We start from the raw sequence: 20258 nt of genomic DNA on the forward strand, positions 1-20258 counted from the left end.
CCAGGCTAAATAGAACAGTGGTGCCCATGACCCGAAGTATTTGCTATAGCAGAAATTTATGCAAGGTGATAACTGGCTTAAATTTCGAATTGAGATGTAGAGGCTGCCCAAGATGTGTCATATTCATTAAAAGCCAAACCAGATCTCCGCTTTGCACTGACGAGGGGCAGTACCCCAAAACACAGTATGTGCAAATTGAGATTCTGGTTTGGCTATTATCCTAAGTCATGTGACGAGGCTCGTTAAGGCCATGTTCACACTTTGCGGTTTTTACCGTGGAACCGCCGCGATTTTGATGCTGCGGGTCCGCAGCAGTTTCCATAGCGTTTCCATTTACATGTAAACCCTATGGAAACCGCAAACCGCTGTGCACATGCTGCGGGAAAAACCGCGCAGAAACGCAGCGGTTTAAAACCCGCAGCATGTCACTACTTTGTGCAGAATTGCAGCGATTCTGCACCCATAGGAAAGCATTGAACCGCTTACTTCCCGCATGGGGCTGTGCCCACGTTGCGGGAAGTAAGCGGATAATGTGCGGGTGGTACCCGGGGTGGAGGAGAGGAGACTCTCCTCCAGGCCCTGGGAACCATATTTGGGGTAAAAAAAAGAATAAAAATAAAAAATCATGTTATACTCACCTCTCAGCGCTGCACGCGGCCGGCCGGTCAGAGTTGCTGTGCGAACAGGACCTGCGGTGACGTCGCGGTCACATGACCGTGACGTCACGGTCACATGACCGTGACGTCACGAAGGGTCCTTCTCGCACATCATCTTTGGAACCGGACCGCTGGGTGCAGCGCCGAGGAGATCCGGACATCAGAGGGTGAGTATAACCAATTTTTATTATTTTTAACATTATTATTGATGCTGCATATTGCTGCATATGCAGCATCAATAGTATAGGCGGAAACCCGCAGCAGAAACCGCGGAACAAACCGCGATAAATCTGCAGGGATAACCGCAGCGGTTTTGCCCTGCAGATTTATCAAATCCGCTGCGGGAGAACCCGCAGAGGTCACCCGCAAAGTGTGAACATGGCCTAAAGGGTCAACATTGACTTGTAGGATTGCTACTTTCCAATAGGTGGTACTGGAGTTCTATCTCTCTTCCTCTCTGAAGAGACAATTTGCATAATTAATAAATTTGGCAAATTTTTAATCCTTTGTTCCCGGATCATGTAACTCCAGTCTGCAAGGTTTGTTCTCAAGATTAATCTTCAGAAGCACACCGCTCACCTGCCTCTTGGCTTCCTGGTGGCTGGGGGAGCATTGTTCTCCTGTAACTTGACAGTTTGGACCAACACCATGGTTGAGCCGCTGCCCTGATGTTAGCAGAAACCAGTTTTATTTCTGCAGCATGAGAGGAGCCTCTGCATTTATATGGACCTCATTTTTGTAAAGCATGACGGGAGATGAATGTGTGCTAGCACGAACTGTAAAAAAAAAATGTGGGCCCATAGAAATGCAGAAGGAAAGTGGCAGAGCTGAAAACCCTGCCAACAGTCTAGCCCCAATGCACGAAAAGGATAACGTGAATTAAACAAGAATTTCTCCCCTGCAGGGATCTATTAAATCAGTATATTAGCGCCATTATGGCCATACCTTTATTTTAACGTGCTAAGTCGTGATGACAGGTTCCCTTTCAATAAATGTGTTGCTCGGTATTTGACTAGGCAGATATAAAAGATCCTTTATACTCATGGTATCAGCGTTGTTGGTACTTCCAATATACTGCCAGGTCCTAGTGGATGCTTTAATTATATTCAAAGAAAGAAGTAAAGTAAAAGTGATTTACATCTTTTTTTAATAGGCCTTGGCAGGTAATTGCTAATAAACTATTGATGAGCTCACAGCTTCATATCAGTTAAAAGATCCGAATGTGTTCCCTTCTAGGACTGCAGTGTTTCCCAGTATATAATTTCCAGACAGAAAGATCAATAAAGAGTTTGTCAAACAATCTTTACATTTTCTTTAACGTTTCTTAGCTAAAGTTTGAGGAATCCCTTTTGCCGTTTACTTAGGAGGCCCTTCCATAATGGAAATTCCAATGTGGGTTTCTTTTTTTCTTTTTCTAAGAAAAAGGGAATTCATTGCTAGACTTTGCTCATGTCGTTAACAGCATTCAAAAGTAAACCAAGTGTTATTGGTCGCTGACTAAACATAACACAATTATGTTGAATATGGACTGAATGTCACGGTTCACACCGTGCTGCCAACAATATGTCACGGATCCCAACAATAGGTCAAGGATTCCAGGGAGGATGCCTTTATCGTCCCCACTACTCACACCAATTTGTCACGAACCGGGTGGTTTGGTTGCCCCTGGTTCCTTCTGAAGGGGATTTATCTATATCTCAGTTCAGGTTTGGAACTTGCAGCTCTCTGGCGCCCTCTTACCCTCAGGTCAAATTAGGTACTGCACCTAGGGTAATTAGTCGCCAGAAAGGCTGCCTGCTATGGACTGGCTATTGGGCACGCTGCAGTGAGGGCAATATAACTACTCACACACAGGCAGGAACAATAATTATCAACGCCGCCGTCGCTACAAAGATTCCCAATCTCACAGAACAAAGTATGCTGCCACTAGCTCTGAATTCCACAAGGGTTAACGGGTCCGGAGCCAACCCAAATCAGTAGCGTAATTCACTTCAGAGGAATCGACAGTTCGTTTATAGAGCTTGAAGAGACAAGTTAGTAAATTATATATTTTACTCCTTAAAAAGGTAGGCAGTGTTTACAAGGTATAAAAAGATATGAAGAAGACAAAATCATGTGTACATTACAGATTACAAATAAAATAGGATTAACATTGAAAAGAGAACACTTACAGGTCGTTATGTCATGGTATCATCTTGGCTGCCCTGTGGCTTAGGAGGATAGATACATAGCACCCCTCTGTATCAGCAACAGGACCCCAGACACAAGACGCTGCTGGAATCCTGTCTCACTAATATATCTCATGTAGCCCCCATAGAATATAATGCAGCCCCCCCCCATAGTATATAACACAGCCTCCCCCCATAGAATATAATATACCCCCAATAGTATATAACACGGCCTCCCCATAGAATATAATATACCCCCCATAGTATATAGCAAAGCCCGCATAGTATATAGCACAACCCGCATAGCAGATAACACAGCCCACGTAGTAGTATACAGCACAGCCCACGTAGCAGTATACAGCACAGCCCACGTAGCAGTATACAGCACAGCCCACGTAGCAGTATACAGCACAGCCCACATCAGCAGATGCTCTCCTCCATCATTGCATTCAACTGTACCGGCGTTCAATGCGGCGGCGCTGGTGGGGGGGTGAGTCGGCGTGCAGCGGCCCACTACTGGCACCGGTCCTTCTGGCATCTGCTAGAAGTGCCCGATGGCCAGACCGGCCCTGCCAGGGAACGTTTCTCAGAGCTGTCTAACTCTTAGGCTATGTGCACACGTTGCGGATTTGTCTGTGGATTTTTCCACTCTTAATCCGTATCTCTTGGCAGAAAACGCAGGCCAAAATGGTTGCTGATTTAATGTGGAATTGATGCGGATTTCTTGTGGATTACTTACAGATTTGTTGCAGATTGTCTTGCGTTTTTTGATGTGCGGATTTGCCATACTCAGTGTATAGTAATTGGTGTAGAAACGCTGCGTTTCCGCACAAAGAATTGACATGCTGCGGAAATTAAAACCACTGCGTTTGTGCGTGGAATTTTCCGCAGCATGTGCACAGCGGTTTTTGTTTTCCATAGGTTTACATGGTACTGTACACCGCATGGAAAACTGCTGCGGATCCGCAGCCAAATCCACAACGTGTGCACATACGCTTATAGTGCAAATTTAGACTAGACTGCCTTAAATGTGCCAGGTTTAACATAACATTTCAAGCTGTTTGATACATCTGTCACATTTACTGTCTAGTTTGTTTACACCATTGGTTGGCTTACTTTGTGTTTGAAATTTTCACAAAAATGTGGGCATTTTTGTTTGGTGCACTGGATGGCACATTAGAATAACCCGCCTTTCAGGAGAGTCTGTACATTAGGATATACCCCCTAAACCATCTCCTTGCCAGCCAAGATGCAGAAAGTGTGCAAAATATATACCGTAATAGATATGGTGCACACCATGAAAGACTACTTTCTGTAGATTTTTGATATTTAGCTTGTTAAATCATTCCCATTATGTTTTATATTTTTTTGGCTTTTTACAAAATGAACAGTGAGGAACTATGCTGATAAATGAAGAAAAAAACAGCTATGCTTGGCCTGGGAATTTGCTCTTTCGCAGTGGCAGAGCTGAAGCAAAGTATCCACTGGACTGGAAGAAATTACATCCAGACCACCAGTCTCCGGACATTGCAGCCAATCAGTAGTAGCGTAACTGGCAGTCATAACTCATCACTTGGCAGATACCACTGGAGTGAGGAGCGGATTTGTAGGCTGAATATTGCTTCTTTTATCAACATGGCACCTCACTGTATGTTAAAAAAACAACAAAAAAAAACGAACCTCTTTTTAAGACTTTTCAGAATATGTCCTTAAGTTTGAAATGCAATGGAATACACTTGAAATGCACTTGATATCTGGCATGGTCATATAGACTAATTTAGTGGTATAAAAGATGGCAAAAAAGTGCACAAAGGAACTAGGAGGCTAACACAGATGCAATATCAAAAATACATATGCTTGCATATATTGCAATGTATAGGATCGAGAGATTTCTTTTGGGACACCGCTTTAAAAAGTAAAAATATACATCACCAGAAATAGCAGCTGATCGCCAGGACACCTGTCACAAGTTTTGAAACCAATTGCATTGTCAGGACCTCACTATTTAAACTGAAACAAAAAAAGCCTACCATAGTAAATGATCTCTGTATACAAAATGCTGGGTGTAGTGTAACACACCTACTGATAAATTTTCCATGACACCATGAATGAATATGATTTGTAATATTTTTGTTATTGACTCTCAATGTTGTGTTATTAATTGACTTATTTGTAATTTTATTTTGTTGGTAACATGTCCGCAAACTGGGTATAGTCAGGAGTCTGTCATCTTTCACATCAAGAAGAAGCTTGGGAACTGCGAGGGTGAAATTTAGTTGTTTTTTTTTTGTAATTTCTTTTTTTATTCCTATAAATCTAAAGCTCAATGGCCAAACTTATTTTCTGTTTTTCAGGAGCTGGCAAGCTGCGGCTGGAACAGGAAGGAAAAACACAGTTTAGCGCCAAATGTTGTCGCCTTTACAAGACGCTTTAACCAGGTACAGAATGGGGGACATTGGAAGATTAATAATTGTTGTAATGATTGGCACCAAGTTACTCGACTTTACATCCCAGCCCCAGCGAGCACCCAATTTATTTCACCAGTACAGCAATACAATTGTTTGAAGGACAATTCCAACAGTGACACTGTAATCTACCCGTGTGAGTCTCGTTAGTGAAAGAAGAATCACATTAGGGGGCCAAACACTTATATTAGGATGTATTTGGGGTGGGGGGAGCTCAACATTAAAGGGGTTGTCCCAGGAGCAAAGTGATCTTTAATCAATCGATTTTGGAATAACAATAAAAGACACAAATGGCTGTGTTAAAAAAAAAAAAAAAAAAATTCCCTGTGCTGTGATAATCTTATAAATGTGCCCCTGCTGTGTACTGTGTAATGTCTGTGTCTGACCGTGCAGGAACATGGTCTGAACATACCATATCTCCTAGCTAGGAGTGGAAGTAAAATAGAGTACACAGACAGGACAGCACAGGATCACAGGTGCTGGTTACTAGAAGGGAAAACATGTAAACCTTGTTTTACCTCACAGAAAGAATCAGCTGTGATCCCGTGCTGTCCTGTCTGTATACTCACTTTTGCTTCCACCCTTAACCAGGAGCTGTGGAATGATCAGACCATGTTCCTGACCAAACATACACTGTCATTACCCAGTACACAGCAGGGGCACATTTATAAGATTATATCAGCACAAGAACTTTTTTTTTAACACATTAGATTGTGAAACTTATTTTTATTCTAATATCTATTAATTAAAATGTTTACTGATTTACTGGGACTACCTGTTTAAGCCTTAAACAGGATATCCAAGTTGGAAAATAAATTTTAATATGTTTAACTTGAAACTGTATGAAACTTACCTATTATGTGTCAAATAAGGAAGCTATCTAGATGTCAGTATCCGCTCCAGTCTGGCATCCTGACAGCTCCACTCCATGTTTTACAACACAGGAAAAAGATCCTCCCCCTCCTTATGTCAGTCATTTGTGTGAAGGGGCTTAGCTGTCTACCTCCTTTTAATACCTAAGCCAGCCCCCTTCTCTATTTATGCATCACACATGTCGAAGAATGGGGATGGTTTATTGAAAAAAGAGTTAGGTCAGCCTCTTTCATGCATCTCACAGACATACAGAGCGGAAGTGACAGAACAGTAGAGGTCCCAAACCCAAAATAATGGGAGTGCCCAAATCTTTTTTCTTGGCCGTTCTTTATTTCAGTGAATGAACGATAAAGAAAGCGGAGTAAGTGGCCTAAAAAGGTTTTTCAAAGTATTCCGCTATACTTAAGATAGACAATAAATTACTGATCTCTGGGAGGTCTGACCTATGAAACATCCAGTAAGGTCTAGCTATGGGGCCAGCTATTTGCAGCAGTCCCATAGACAAATGAATAGAGTGGATATGTGCATGCTCGACCGTCAATCCATTCGACAAGGCACGGCAGAGCCCTGTTCTCAGGATCACTGGGGTTCCAACCTGTCAGACCCCCCAGTGATCAGTATTTATCTCCTATAATTTTTGATTGTGGGAAAAACTTCTTTAAAGGGGTTGTCCACCCCTTTGAAACTTCGGCAAGCGCTAAAGTTTGCCAAATTCTAGTGGTGTGTAATGTGCACACTGTTTAGAATCCGGCTCTGCTTAATGTTTCCATCGATTGTCATGTGACCCCTAAGTATGCGATTAACGTACTTGTGGTATTGTGCTGAATAGAGTCTCAGCCGAGTATCTTTAGAAAGATAATATTGCTATTCGGGGCTGAGACTCTAGTCAGCACGTGACCACAATTATGCAAATCAAATAGGTGTAGTCACATGATGATAAGTGGTATTGAATCCTAGTGGTGCGTGCATTGCAGTTAGGATTAGGCAAGCTACATCTCTTATTGTAGATTTCACCGGGGGTGGACAACCCCTTTAAATAATATTGAAACCCGGGAGAACTAAGATTTCAAAAATAGCCAAAGGGTAAATAATCTCATGTTACTTTATTGAGAATTAAACCTTACAAAAATATTACCATATAGTAGTCAATTAAAACCATGTGAATGATCCATGGATACAAAGAGTGACCCGAGATCAAGGACCAACAAGGACCAGGACAGTATTAAACATGCCAGATGTAAATACGTGTTACCAAATAGACGGTCAGTATGCCGCCAACATGTCAATAAGACTGACTTAGGCGTATGGCGATTCAATTAAACAATGTAAACTGCATCAATAATGCCAATAATATCGCCGCATGCCCATATGCAAAAACAATGTGCAAAGTAACATGGGATAAGCGTTAATTACCCATTAGTGCGACAGGTCCCGTCCAGATCCCGGTCAGCTACCCCAGTGCGCGTTTCGCGTATAATCCCGCTTCCTCGGGGGGCGTGGCTTAATAGAGATCTCCATCCGGTTTAAATATAGGTCACCACCGATCAAGTGATGACGCTAAAAGTGCGAGTGCGAATGCGTGAAACGCAAGTGAGCTTAATCACTGCGTTCCAGCCCTCAAGCCCAGTCGGCAGGTCTCAATTACATGAGCGGGTCAGCGCTGCACCCACATCTAGTGATTTGTGACCGTCCCTGGGCCAGGAGCTGGAAACGCAGGAGTATTTACACCAATATAACAACAATATAGTGAGATAAAGTGACGAGTGCCAGAGAGAAAGATGGTGTACTGCGAAAAAATACATAGTATAATGATCATAAATAATAAATAAATAGGTGATCACTTACGTGAATCACTGCCGAATTTCACCCCATTAAAGATCCACCCCCACCCCGCGGGGTCCAGTCAAACCCACACCCCAGTGACTGGAAACCTCCGCCAGATGGGGCATGGAGCCTCAGGGGTAAAGAGCGGCATACATGTGCAAAAGATCTTGAATAAATAGTGCCAAATACTGAAATAGTGTATTATGTACCAAATAAGTGACTTCGTGCATGATCTACTAACTATGGTAACAAGGCAAAATACAGTAAGCAAATATAACAATTGAATAATATAAAAATATAAAAATGTACCACCGCCTAAAACACTGCATGACCGACGTATAAGGGAATAACAGGTGGAAAAAATACAATACGAAAAATAAAGAGTAGAGGAATAAAAGCTAGTATATTATCACATCTCAGGTGAATTAACATAAAGCAGCAGGATCCAGTAAGCGGTTCATCTATATCGGTAAGAGGGTTTTTACATCTGACCACACTCTTTTCACGATTGAAGCCAGAGTTAGGCAAATCATAATATCTGGGCTGTGTTAGGTTTGACTCTTCACTTGATGCGATAGATACCGTGGAGGCAGATCTGGCACGGGAGGATCCCCTCAACCGATTACCCCTTTTATTCCATCTATAGACCATATTGGATTGTTGATCATTCATGTCACGCTGGAATTTTCTGGATTTGTTTTCACAAATTCCCTTTTCCCACTTACTAAATTCAGTATGCAGTATGAAGTTTGATGTGCACAGGAATAACATAAAATATGATGGACAAAAACAAATAAGCGATCAAGTACATTTTACCGATATAGATGAACCGTTTTCTGGATCCTGCTGCTTTATGTTAATTCACCTGACATGTGATAATATACTAGCTTTTATTCCTCTACTCTTTATTTTTCGTATTGTATTTTTTCCACCTGTTATTCCCTTATTTGTTTTTTTTTGTAGCACTGGGCAGCCCGCCTGTATGTGCGTTAGTAATAGGCTGTAGACCAGATACTCTGCATTGCCTGTGTGAACAATGCCACATACAGACTATTATCGCTTATCTTTTTGTGCACTAATGCCAAACAACCAATACTGGATTGAAAGTGGTTGTTTCATCTGTATTTTTTGCACCTGTGTTGTTGCCATCATTAATCGGGTCCGATGCGCCCTGCTGGTGCATTTGTTTGGAGGCTTCAGCAGGTAACCATCCCTGCTTTTTTTCTCTGTGATCTGTTATTCCCTTATACGTTGGTCTTGCAGTGTTTTAGGCGGTGGTACATTTTTATATTTTTATATTATTCAATTGTTATATTTGCTTACTGTATTTTGCCTTGTTACCATAGTTAGTAGATCATGCACGAAGTCACTTATTTGGTACATAATACACTATTTCAGTATTTGGCACTATTTATTCAAGATCTTTTGCACATGTATGCCGCTCTTTACCCCTGAGGCTCCATGCCCCATCTGGCGGAGGTTTCCAGTCACTGGGGTGTGGGTTTGACTGGACCCCGCGGGGTGGGGGTGGATCTTTAATGGGGTGAAATTCGGCAATGATTCACGTAAGTGATCATCTATTTATTTATTATTTATGATCATTATACTATGTATTTTTTCGCAGTACATCATCTTTCTCTCTGGCACTCGTCACTTTATCTCACTATATTATTGTTATATTGGTGTAAATACTCCTGCGTTTCCAGCTCCTGGCCCAGGGACGGTCACAAATCACTAGATGTGGGTGCAGCGCTGACCCGCTCATGTGATTGAGACCTGCCGACTGGGCTTGAGGGCTGGAACGCAGTGATTAAGCTCACTTGCGTTTCACGCATTCGCACTCGCACTTTTAGCATCATCACTTGATCGGTGGTGACCTATATTTAAACCGGATGGAGATCTCTATTAAGCCACGCCCCCCGAGGAAGCGGGATTATACGCAAAACGCTCGTTGGGGTAGCTGACCGGGATCTGGACGGGACCTGTCGCACTAATAGGTAATTAACTCTTATCCCATGTTACTTTGCACATTGTTTTTGCATATGGGCATGCGGCGATATTATTGGCATTATTGATGCAGTTTACATTGTTTAATTGAATCGCCATACGCCTAAGACAGTCTTATTGACATGTTGGCGGCATACTGACCGTCTATTTGGTAACACGTTTTTACATCTGGCATGTTTAATACTGTCCTGGTCCTTGTTGGTCCTTGATCTCGGGTCACTCTTTGTATCCATGGATCATTCACATGGTTTTAATTGACTACTATATGGTAATATTTTTGTATTTTTGTAAGGTTTAATTCTCAATAAAGTTACATGAGATTATTTACCCTTTGGCTATTTTTGGACTCTTAGTTCTCCTGGGTTTCAATATGGCTATTAGAGTCGCCACTAATACCTTTTTTGGAATCACTTATAACTGATGTTTATTTTATGTATACCCTTTAAAGGGAACCTGTCACCTGAATTTGGCGGGACCGGTTTTGGGTCATATGGGCGGGGTTTTCGGGTGTTTGATTCACCCTTTCCTTACCCGCTGGCTGCATGCTGGCCGCAATATTGGATTGAAGTTCATTCTCTGTCCTCCGGAGTACACGCCAGCGCAAGGCAATATTGCCAAATTCAGGTGACAGGTTCCCTTTAAATAATAGTTGTAGCAAGACTTGGGTCCTCCAAACCCTTAGTGGTAAGAACAGTTTTTCTTGTGTACACCATATTATGTGTTATGTCTAGCGCTGACAGCGGGTCATCGGACACCTACAATGTACAACGTACAGGCCTTTCCTTACTACAGAGACCATTTTGGTTGCTATGTGATATGATTAAATACAGAAGTAACTTACACATTTTCCATTTTAAGTATGGAAGCAGGAATGCACTTTTCACTTTACATTACTGGAAGGTTGTGCTTGGAATATGTCGCACATCTTAAATGGAGATCTGTTTATCATCTATAAAATCATCCCCACTTCATGCCTTATGGAAATTCCATTACCAAAAACGATATGTCTGCAAATTCTTTCATCGCTCTTCACATGGCATGAGGTCATTTATTTCCAAAATAGCTGTGGATGTTATGTTGGGCAGTAGCTACAAGACGCCCCAAACCTTTTTAATACTACATTGTATTCTTATAGACCCGATGACTTGAATTACTGGAGGTTGCCAGCTGTTTTCCTAGTCTCGTTGTTTCTACTTCATAAGTGTGAAGAAATTCTTAGAATTTTATAATATTTAGACTTGATAATTGTTTTCTACTCTTTGCGAAGTAACAAACAGCATTTCTACCTTCAAATGGTTGTTGCATCTCGACCTTATGTCTCAATAGGGCTTCCCATTCTGATCGCATAAGGCTGAATGGTGAGCTACTAAGGCCTCTTATCCACTTATCAGGTCAGCCTTCGGTTCTTCCCTCCAGCATGGTACATCAACACCAGAGGGAAACTGATTTCATAGTTTTCTTTAGGATTATTCGCAATCATCCAGCACCTCTGTGGTGTTAGTTCCAAATCGGAAAATGCAACGTGCAGCTTTTTCTGAGCCGGACAAAAGAGCACAACTTTTTCATGAGTTGTGTCCAGCTCCGGCATAAACCAACCAGACACAACTGATGACTGGAAACCCAGCCTAACAGAGCATCTGTGTACTACATGGATGACTATTCATTTGAATGCTGGCATGAAATGCCAACTAATTGGCAACCCCTTTACATTGAATCCATCAGTAGTGAAGGCCAAAAAGGAGTGTTCTATGGGAATAGTCTCTTTTTTCCCCTCAGGGTAATAAGCTTTGTACTCTAGGATTTCAGTCTCCAAAAACCACTGATTACACATGTTTGCATCAGTAACTTTTACTATCCCTAATTATCTGCTGACGAAAATTAAGCATTATTTACCGTACCTTTTTTTTTATGTCCTGAACTCATAGTTGCAAATGCTGAGTCCAATTAAGAAATCTGGCAGCAGGGTGAATGGATTATCTTAATTAGGTCACTTTTACATGGATATAATCTCTCTGTCTCTTGCTGCCGTTTTCACCAAATTGAAAAAGCTTCTTGGAAGCATCATACATCCCACACCCTCTTCATTTTTTTTATCTAGTCATGTAAAAAAAAGCTAAAGGACACTCTCAGGCTTTTTTTTTTACTGTATAAATGTTTGGTTTAGGGCCTTGCTGAGCTTTTGAGATAATAAAGTTGTCTCAGCACTAAGGTAGCGTCTCACAGTGGCACTTTGGTCGCTACGACGGCACGATCCGTGACGTTCCAGCGATATAGTTACGATCTCGCTGTGTCTGACACGCTACTGCGATCAGGGACCCCGCTGAGAATCGTACGTCGTAGCAGATCGTTTGAAACTTTATTTCGTCGCTGGATCACCCGCTGTCATCGCTGGATCGGCGTGTGTGACGCCGATGCAGCGATGTCTTCACTGGTAACCAGGGTAAATATCGGGTTACTAAGCGCAGGGCCGCGCTTAGTAACCCGATGTTTACCCTGGTTACCATTGTAAATGTAAAAAAAAAAAACACATACTCACATTCCGGTGCTTGTCACGTCCCCGGGCGTCCGCTTCCCTGCACTCCTCCTGCATCCTGTGTCAGCACCAGCCGGCCGTACATCAGAGCACAGCGGTGACGTCACCGCTCTGCTTTACGGCCGCACTTACACAGGATGCAGGAGGAGTGCAGGGAAGCGGACGCCCGGGGACGTGACAGGCACCGGAATGTGAGTATGTGTTTTTTTTTTTACATTTACAATGGTAACCAGGGTAAACATCGGGTTACTAAGCGCGGCCCTGCGCTTAGTAACCCGATGTTTACCCTGGTTACCCGGGGACTTCGGCATCGTTGGTCGCTGGAGAGCTGTCTGTGTGACAGCTCTCCAGCGACCACACAAGGACTTTCCAACGATCACGGCCAGGTCGTACCGCTGGTCGTGATCGTTGGAAAGTTGCTGAGTGTGACGGTACCCTGTGGTAGGCGGTAAAATTAAATTTCCATAAGGGCTGCTAGTTCCCAGCCAATGTGGCTACAACTACAGGTTTTCAAAGCCCTGCCATCTTTCTCTGAAAACACAAAAAATAGTAGAGTAACATCAGATTTTTTGGATGCAAAAAGATTTTCATCCGTATTTGGTCCATATATACCATTCTCGAGTAGTGGTTTCCCATGCTTCTCTCATTACCTAGTCCGTGAACAAATTATATATTCTATGGACCAAGATAGCGATAATTTTTTTTCCCAGATCAATGGTCTGTATAAAAATAAAGAAATAAAAAAAACAAATGGAGACACCTTTGATCTGATTAGCGGACTAAAGTACAAAAAACAGAGCACTCAGGTGCAACTCGGTTGGCATTGGATCACAGTAGGCCATGTCTCTTTTTTTTTTTTTATTTTTATTATGTGGACTCTGATATGTGAGGCTTTAGATGCCCATCTAGTTGTATACTCAACATGTTTCCGCACTATCGATGTAAAACCTGGCAATGATGGTACTACAGGAGGTGTAGAGGTGTAAGTGAAGCAACTTAAAGGGCCACTGTCACCCCCCTCCAGCCGTTATCAACTAAAAGAGCCACCTTGTGCAGCAGTAATGCTGCATTCTAACAAGGTGGCTCTTTTAGTTTTTGGTGCAAGTATTCCCAAAATAAAGCGCTTTGAAACTTAGCCAAAATACCTGTCTTTAGCCAGGGAGGCGGGTCCTCACTCCCCAGCTTTAACCGCTACTCTGCCGTCACTCAAATCTTCAGGGGCTTTCGGCGCCACCCCCTCCGCGCTTTTTTCTCTTCAAAACTGGCGCCTGCGCTGTGTTTAAGCTCTAGCCGTGTGACGTCCCAGCCAGGCTTGCAGACTGCGCCTGTGCGGGCATTGCGGCCACCCACCTTGGGAATCCCAGCCCCGCAGTGTGTTATGCATTATGCACAGTGCGGGGCTAAGATTCCTGGGCATGCGCACTGCGTGTGTCAGCCTGTCACCCAGGTCCCCCGCCTTACAGCGTCTGTATAATGTACTGTACTGTATACTGTACTGTATACTGTATGAGGAGGCACGATCAGCTGAATACAGTATACAGTATACAGCACAAGGTGGCTCTTTTAGTTTATAATGGCTGGAGGGGGTGACAGTGGCCTTTTAAGCCCACCAGGAGGATAGTAATGATGAACAGCTCTCAGTCTTGAGAAGTAGAACTGACCAGTGTATGGCTACCTGGAAAATGGCAGCAAGCTGCTTTTGCTGGATTGTTTTATTACTACAGTATTTGCTTTGATGGATCCCAATGAATCCTGACAGATTTTATTGTATTATAATTGAGTCCATTGTTTTTTTTTATGCAGGAATATTTGTTTTATACTGGATGTCCACTTTTCTTTTCTTTTTTTTTTTTTTTTGGGGGGGGGGGTGTTGTTTTGTTTTTTAATTATTTAGTTAAGTGTATATACTGGTGGCTAAAATTCATCTTGCAATTGGGTTTTATTATAAATGTTGCACGGTTTTGCTTATACAGAATCTTTTGCTTCACTGAACATTCAACTTTGATGTGGTCTTTGGTTCTAAATCAGCCAAGAGTAACTGTAAAAGAAAGATAAGTGTTACACAATGCCAATCAGACCAGCCTAGCGAGCTTACTGACGGATTCTCCGGTAACTCATTCTGCAGCCAGCAATAGACAGTGTGACACAGAGGCTGTAGAAGGCATTGCAGTATCTTTAATGAGATCCACTGACAAAAACAAAAAGCCCCAATTACCTGCATTAAAGAAAAAAAGCACCCAGAGGTGGATAATTAGGCATCAAAAACATGGAAGCCATTATCAATCATGTTGGCTGAAAATCCTCAGCAGCTATCTCAAGTGTATGGGCACTTTTATGCTATGTTTACATCAACATGGCTGTGAACAGTATCTAAAATCCATCACCTTATGATAGCCTGCTTGTTGATGATTTCCAGGTTGCTACTTTTTGTTAGCTGCAAAATAAAAACAAAACTGTAAAGTAAAATGTGAAGTTAATTTAGATGGTAGCAATGAATAAGATTAGTTGCCTCTGTGGTTGTTGCACATCCTCACCTTCACATGATACGCTGGGATTTGTAATAGACAGCCGTGAAATATGATTTTACAAATGAATTTAATATTCACTGGAACAAAAATCAAACATTATTTATTTTATGACATGTAAATCCTGGAAATTAGATCTTGGAAAGCAGCCGCCCACATAAAACAAAGGTCAGCGGCCAATCATTGTTATACAATATAGGAGAGACCCAAAGCAGGCCTCCCTGGCCACAGAATAATTGACATAGACGGCAGAGACTGTACACATTAATCCGTGGTTGGCTGCTTATCATGTCTTACCTCATTTCTACATAGCTTGGAAGAAATGAAGTCTCACTATTAATGAGAAACGACATCTGCTTTATGTATAGTGGACAGGGGGCTAGAAAAAACAAGATGAAATGCTAATAAATTTTATAATGTTTTGAAATAAATTTGTTTTCATTATTTTTCTTCATTTCTTTGTATTGTCTCTGTCAGCAATTACTTAGGGTAAACTTACACATTGGTTCAAGTGCAGATTTATGGAAAACACAGCAGAACTGCCATTTTTCAGATTTTTTTTGTAAGAGGTTGTCCAATAAACAACATTTTAAGGATGGTAAATGTTTGATCTCTGGGAATCTGGCAGTGAAAACTAATGCCATGTGAATGGAGCAGTACTGAGCAGGTGCGACTTAAAGCAGAGGTGGTCTCACATTGTCACTACCACTTCATTCACACAGGGGAATTTGGGACACCATTGTGACCGGACCAGCTGACCCCCCAACAGCAAGTATAGCATAGGATTCACTTGCTCTCCTTTGCCCCAATTTTTTTCTTGTTTCATTTCAGGTCAGCTTCTGGGTTGTCCGAGAAATCCTAACAACACAGACTCTAAAAATTAGAGCTGAAATACTGAGCCATTTTATCAAGATAGCCAAGGTGAGGGTTTATATGGTATCCTATGTTTTTATTTGCTTTTCTCGCCACATGTTGACCACTTTAGGAGTGCTATTGGCAGCTGTATTGGTCATCACCCAGGTTTTGTTTAATCACATATGACTAGGCAAAGAAGACGATTTGGTGAATTGAGGAGAGATTCAAAAAATCATCAGGCTTTAGGGGGTTAATAAACAACGGCCTTACATTAGATTCATTTGTTCTGCATTATGGCTTACACGCTGCAGACACAACATCTGCTTTTTGGTATTTCGTTTTATTGGAATTCTTCAACGTAGTTTCCATTAATCCACTATGGAAACATGTCATATAAAAATGTATGTATAAGTCAAGTAAAATGTAAGCACATGTTATTAGATATGTACGATGCCATCAATCCGAATACAATGATAGGGGAACCCATAATTCATGTACAAGACATTTGCTTTAACACTACATCTGATGGTCGGGATTTCCCAATCAAGTTCATGACCCGTTTTAATAACAACCTATGCAGTTGACTTTTAGGGTCTAAAAACAAGGAAAGAAAATGTTTCCAGAAGAAATTGTATATGAAAACATTGAATAGTAAAATATTAGTCATTTCCTAGTCCCTTTTCAATCTTTCCTTCTTACCAATGTGACAATTGACAGCGTCTGTCTATGGCCGTGGTACCTGTCTTTAGGAAGCCACCCAAACCATTAGCACAGCCCTTGCTTGAATATTTCATTATGCAATTATTAAAGGGGGTTGACCATCATTTTAAGAAAGTACCTTCGTCAAGAAATGTTGTAAAATAATAAAAATTGGATTGCTTTCTTATAGAAGTGCCGTTAAAAAAGCAGAGATTGCAGGCGGCCCCCTCATTTCCTTAAGAACCCACATTCGGTAAAAATCTATCATTAATTGCACAAATGTGAGCTATGAATCGCCCAAGACCCCGTTTATACAGCCGGCGCTGTATTCAGCCTTAGATTGGCCACATGATTAATTGCAAATCAAAGCTCATTACAGAATTTATGCTGATCGGTAGCAGTTTCGCGAGTCCACCGACACGAATATAAACAGAGAAGCTGCAAAAAGTAAATTGTTCTGACAGGGACTTATTTGTTTCTATAAATCACCGGTTTAGTGGCTAATTCAGTCTTGCTTCGGTATACTTGACACATACATGTTAATCTTCTTTCCATTTTAACATATTTTTTCCCCCTAAAGAAGGCCTTTTTTATGTATGGAAACTAGCGGGAGCAAAGAAGTGTTCATTTTTGGCTACCAGCAGGATCTCTATTTTCTAACCTTCCCATTAAAGGGGTTGTCTTACCATCAATACAGTAAATGTGTAAAATCGTGAAGTGCTTGTAAAAACAAGCTGCTTTGTAATTTATTTCTGAAGAACGGAGGGATGTTTTATTTTATGGCTTACTGCTTGGTGCCTAGGTTACTGGCCACCTCTGCAGTCTATCAGAGGTGGCCAATCCCCTAGGCAATCTCTTTTCTGTTCATTCTCTATACCAGCTGATAACTAGATCTAGCCAGTCTCTGTGCACCTCTGATGCTGAAGGGGAAATCTGCTTCTGCTCGTTGCATGATAAACTGCACAGTTTGGGCAAGCTATGCAACCATGCCCTCAAACTGAGCTGTCAATCTTCAGGAGCACCCCGATCCTTAGCAGGCTCGGAGACAGAGGAGCTCTGTGCACCTGAACAGTAACATGATAAAACCCCTATAATGCTAGGGAGAATCTCATGGGCCTTTATTCAGACCTGTGTATTGTTAGAGACTACAAGTAAGGGTATGTGCACACGTTGCGGATTTCCTGCGGATCCACAGCGTTTTTTGCGGTGCAGAAACGCTGCAGATCTGCAAGTGATTTACAATGTAAATCAATGGTTAAAAAAAATGCTGTGCTAATGGTTGGAAAATTCCGCGCGGAAACACTGCGGATTAAAAGAAGTAGCATGTCACTTCTTTTTTGCGGATCTGCAGCGTTTTTGTGCCCATTCCATTATAGAAATCCGCAGGGGTAAAAAACGCAGTAAATCCGCAAAAAATCCGCAGTAAGTCTTCAGCAAATCCACACAAAAAAACGCGTCAAATCCGCCCCTGGTTTTCTGCCAAGAGATGCAGAATCCACACCAAAAATTCCTAAGCCTAATCCGCAACGTGTGCACATAGCCTAAATCCTTCAGTCATACTCCCAATATGTTCCCTGCTTCATGCTCGCATATATGTGATAGGTTAGCAAGAAGCAAAGGACAGATAGAAGGTAGTATAACCATGAAAAACCAAGTCCTCATTGAGCTGTATACACAAATCAGTGGGATATTAATGCTAATCTTAGTTTTTTTTGTGTGTTTTTTTTAAATGCATTGAACATTATAAAATATGTGCAAAGTTGGGCAGGCCCTTTAAGTATTAAAGGGGTATTTCAAAATTCAAAAATGACAATATTTGGCTGAAAGTTATCCACTAATCCTGAGAAAGAAGGGGCCACAGCCATAGTTCGAGTAGGGCTCAAGAGGATACGGTGCTAAATCGGCCCCCAATAACATTAATTCACTGGATCATTGGGATCTCAGAGGTCAGACCACCACAGGTAGTAAAGTCATGGCATGTTATAGCAATTTGCCATCAATTTCTAAGCTGTGAAGAGCCTTTTAGTACAGAAAATCCCAATCATCTAACATCTTGTAGTCCCCTTCTAGAGTAATAGAAGTAGAAAGTGGTATTATTGTGTCCTATCTGATTGGAATCCCAGATTTTGAACCAGAATTTCTCATGATTTTTCAGAAATACCCTAATTCTTATGTTGGAATTTAGGAAAAAAAATCTTTTTTTATTGCTAAAATATAGTGCGCTAATTAATTATTAATTATTCATCATTCTTGTGTTTTCTCCCCAGAAACTTTTGGATCTGAATAACCTCCACTCTCTGATGTCAGTAGTGTCAGCGCTGCAGAGTGCACCCATCTTCAGGCTGACAAAGACCTGGGCTGTAAGTGACTCCCATACCCGCTGTATCATTTTTCTTCTGTTGCTCTGTCTGGCGTGGTTCCACAGCTGTAAAGAATCTGTCAGATCTCACTTCCTTAGGTCTCACTCTAATGAAGCTCAGACCTTTGAACGTGAAATGAATACATGACAAATATTACTTTAGCGTAAAGGCTCTACCTCAGAGTTCCCCGAATAGATGCGTGATCGGTGTACACATGGCTCATTCATTTACAGTCTATGGAGCCTTATTCTAGCGAAGTGATTTCTCTGATTGTTGAAAAAGTTTTAACAATTCACCAGCTTTTGGAAACAATAAAAGCATACAAAATAGTCACAGAAATGGGTAAGAAAAAAATGTACTGTATGATCAGATGTAAGAAACTTAATCAAGAGAGTATAAAATCATCAGAAGTCAAATACAGCAATTTTTCAGAAAAATGAATCTGTCACTCTTTCTGCGGTCGTTGGTGATGAACTACCTCTTTATCAGCAAGCACGCACTGATAATATCAAAGTGGCATAAGTTCTATACATCTGTTGTTTTCTTTTAATAAGAGAGGAATGTTTTAATGGAATACGCCTGTCAAAAAATGATACACTATTTTATACTAAGTGCATCTCTAGCACATCAGTTTTGGCTAGAGTGATTTTTTTCTTATTTTACAGCTTTTATCACATCTGAGCTTTATATCATACCCAGACATCTGAAGCATTACCAAATATATATCTGACTAAAGGCGAATCCACTGCATGTTATGGTGTAGCCAAAACATTTGTGTTTTTTTTTAATGACCTTCTGTCAACTTTGCTTTCCTATACAGTTGTGAAAAGATATATACCAAAGCATAACGGAAGCCAGAAAGTCACTTCTCTGTTGGGTAAATGAGGGTCAATGTTTGGGATTTGCTCCGATCACATATGATGGACATAAGAATCTCCTCCTAATAATGTTTTTATCAGCTTTGTGCCGTAAATACTTCTAAATTTTTGGTGTTCTGCATAGTTGTGCAAAAATCCGCAACTTTTAGCTCTGAATTCAGTACCATATTACTTATAGATTTCAACTTCCATGTTAAGAGTTTCCCAAGATATAGCAAATTTTTAAGTCTGCCTCATGTAGAGGCCAGCCTTGGGAAATCTCTGTAAGTGAACATAGCATATGATTTCACATGTGTTTTTTTTTCTTTTTTTTAACCCTCGCTGTAGGGGTTGTTGTATTTATAACCTTTATTCTCAAGATTGGTGGGGGCCCCGGCTGTCGCTCACAAAGTGATTGCATATACTAGCACTATGC

General features: G+C 41.4%; 1 protein-coding gene across 33 annotated transcripts in view; it reads left to right on the forward strand.

Moving 5' to 3' along the window:
• RALGPS1 (Ral GEF with PH domain and SH3 binding motif 1) overlaps positions 1-20258 on the forward strand; it is a 1054187-nt gene that overhangs the window by 381799 nt on the left and 652130 nt on the right. For all 33 annotated transcript variants that reach the window (XM_077284283.1, XM_077284266.1, XM_077284294.1 and 30 more), the window contains 3 exons: positions 5179-5262; positions 15883-15972; positions 18873-18965. In XM_077284283.1, coding sequence (XP_077140398.1) covers positions 5179-5262; positions 15883-15972; positions 18873-18965 — 267 coding nt within the window. The remainder of the gene's footprint in view (positions 1-5178; positions 5263-15882; positions 15973-18872; positions 18966-20258) is intronic.

This window comes from Ranitomeya variabilis, chromosome 2 (genome assembly GCF_051348905.1).
Source record: "Ranitomeya variabilis isolate aRanVar5 chromosome 2, aRanVar5.hap1, whole genome shotgun sequence".
NCBI lineage: Eukaryota > Metazoa > Chordata > Amphibia > Anura > Dendrobatidae > Ranitomeya > Ranitomeya variabilis.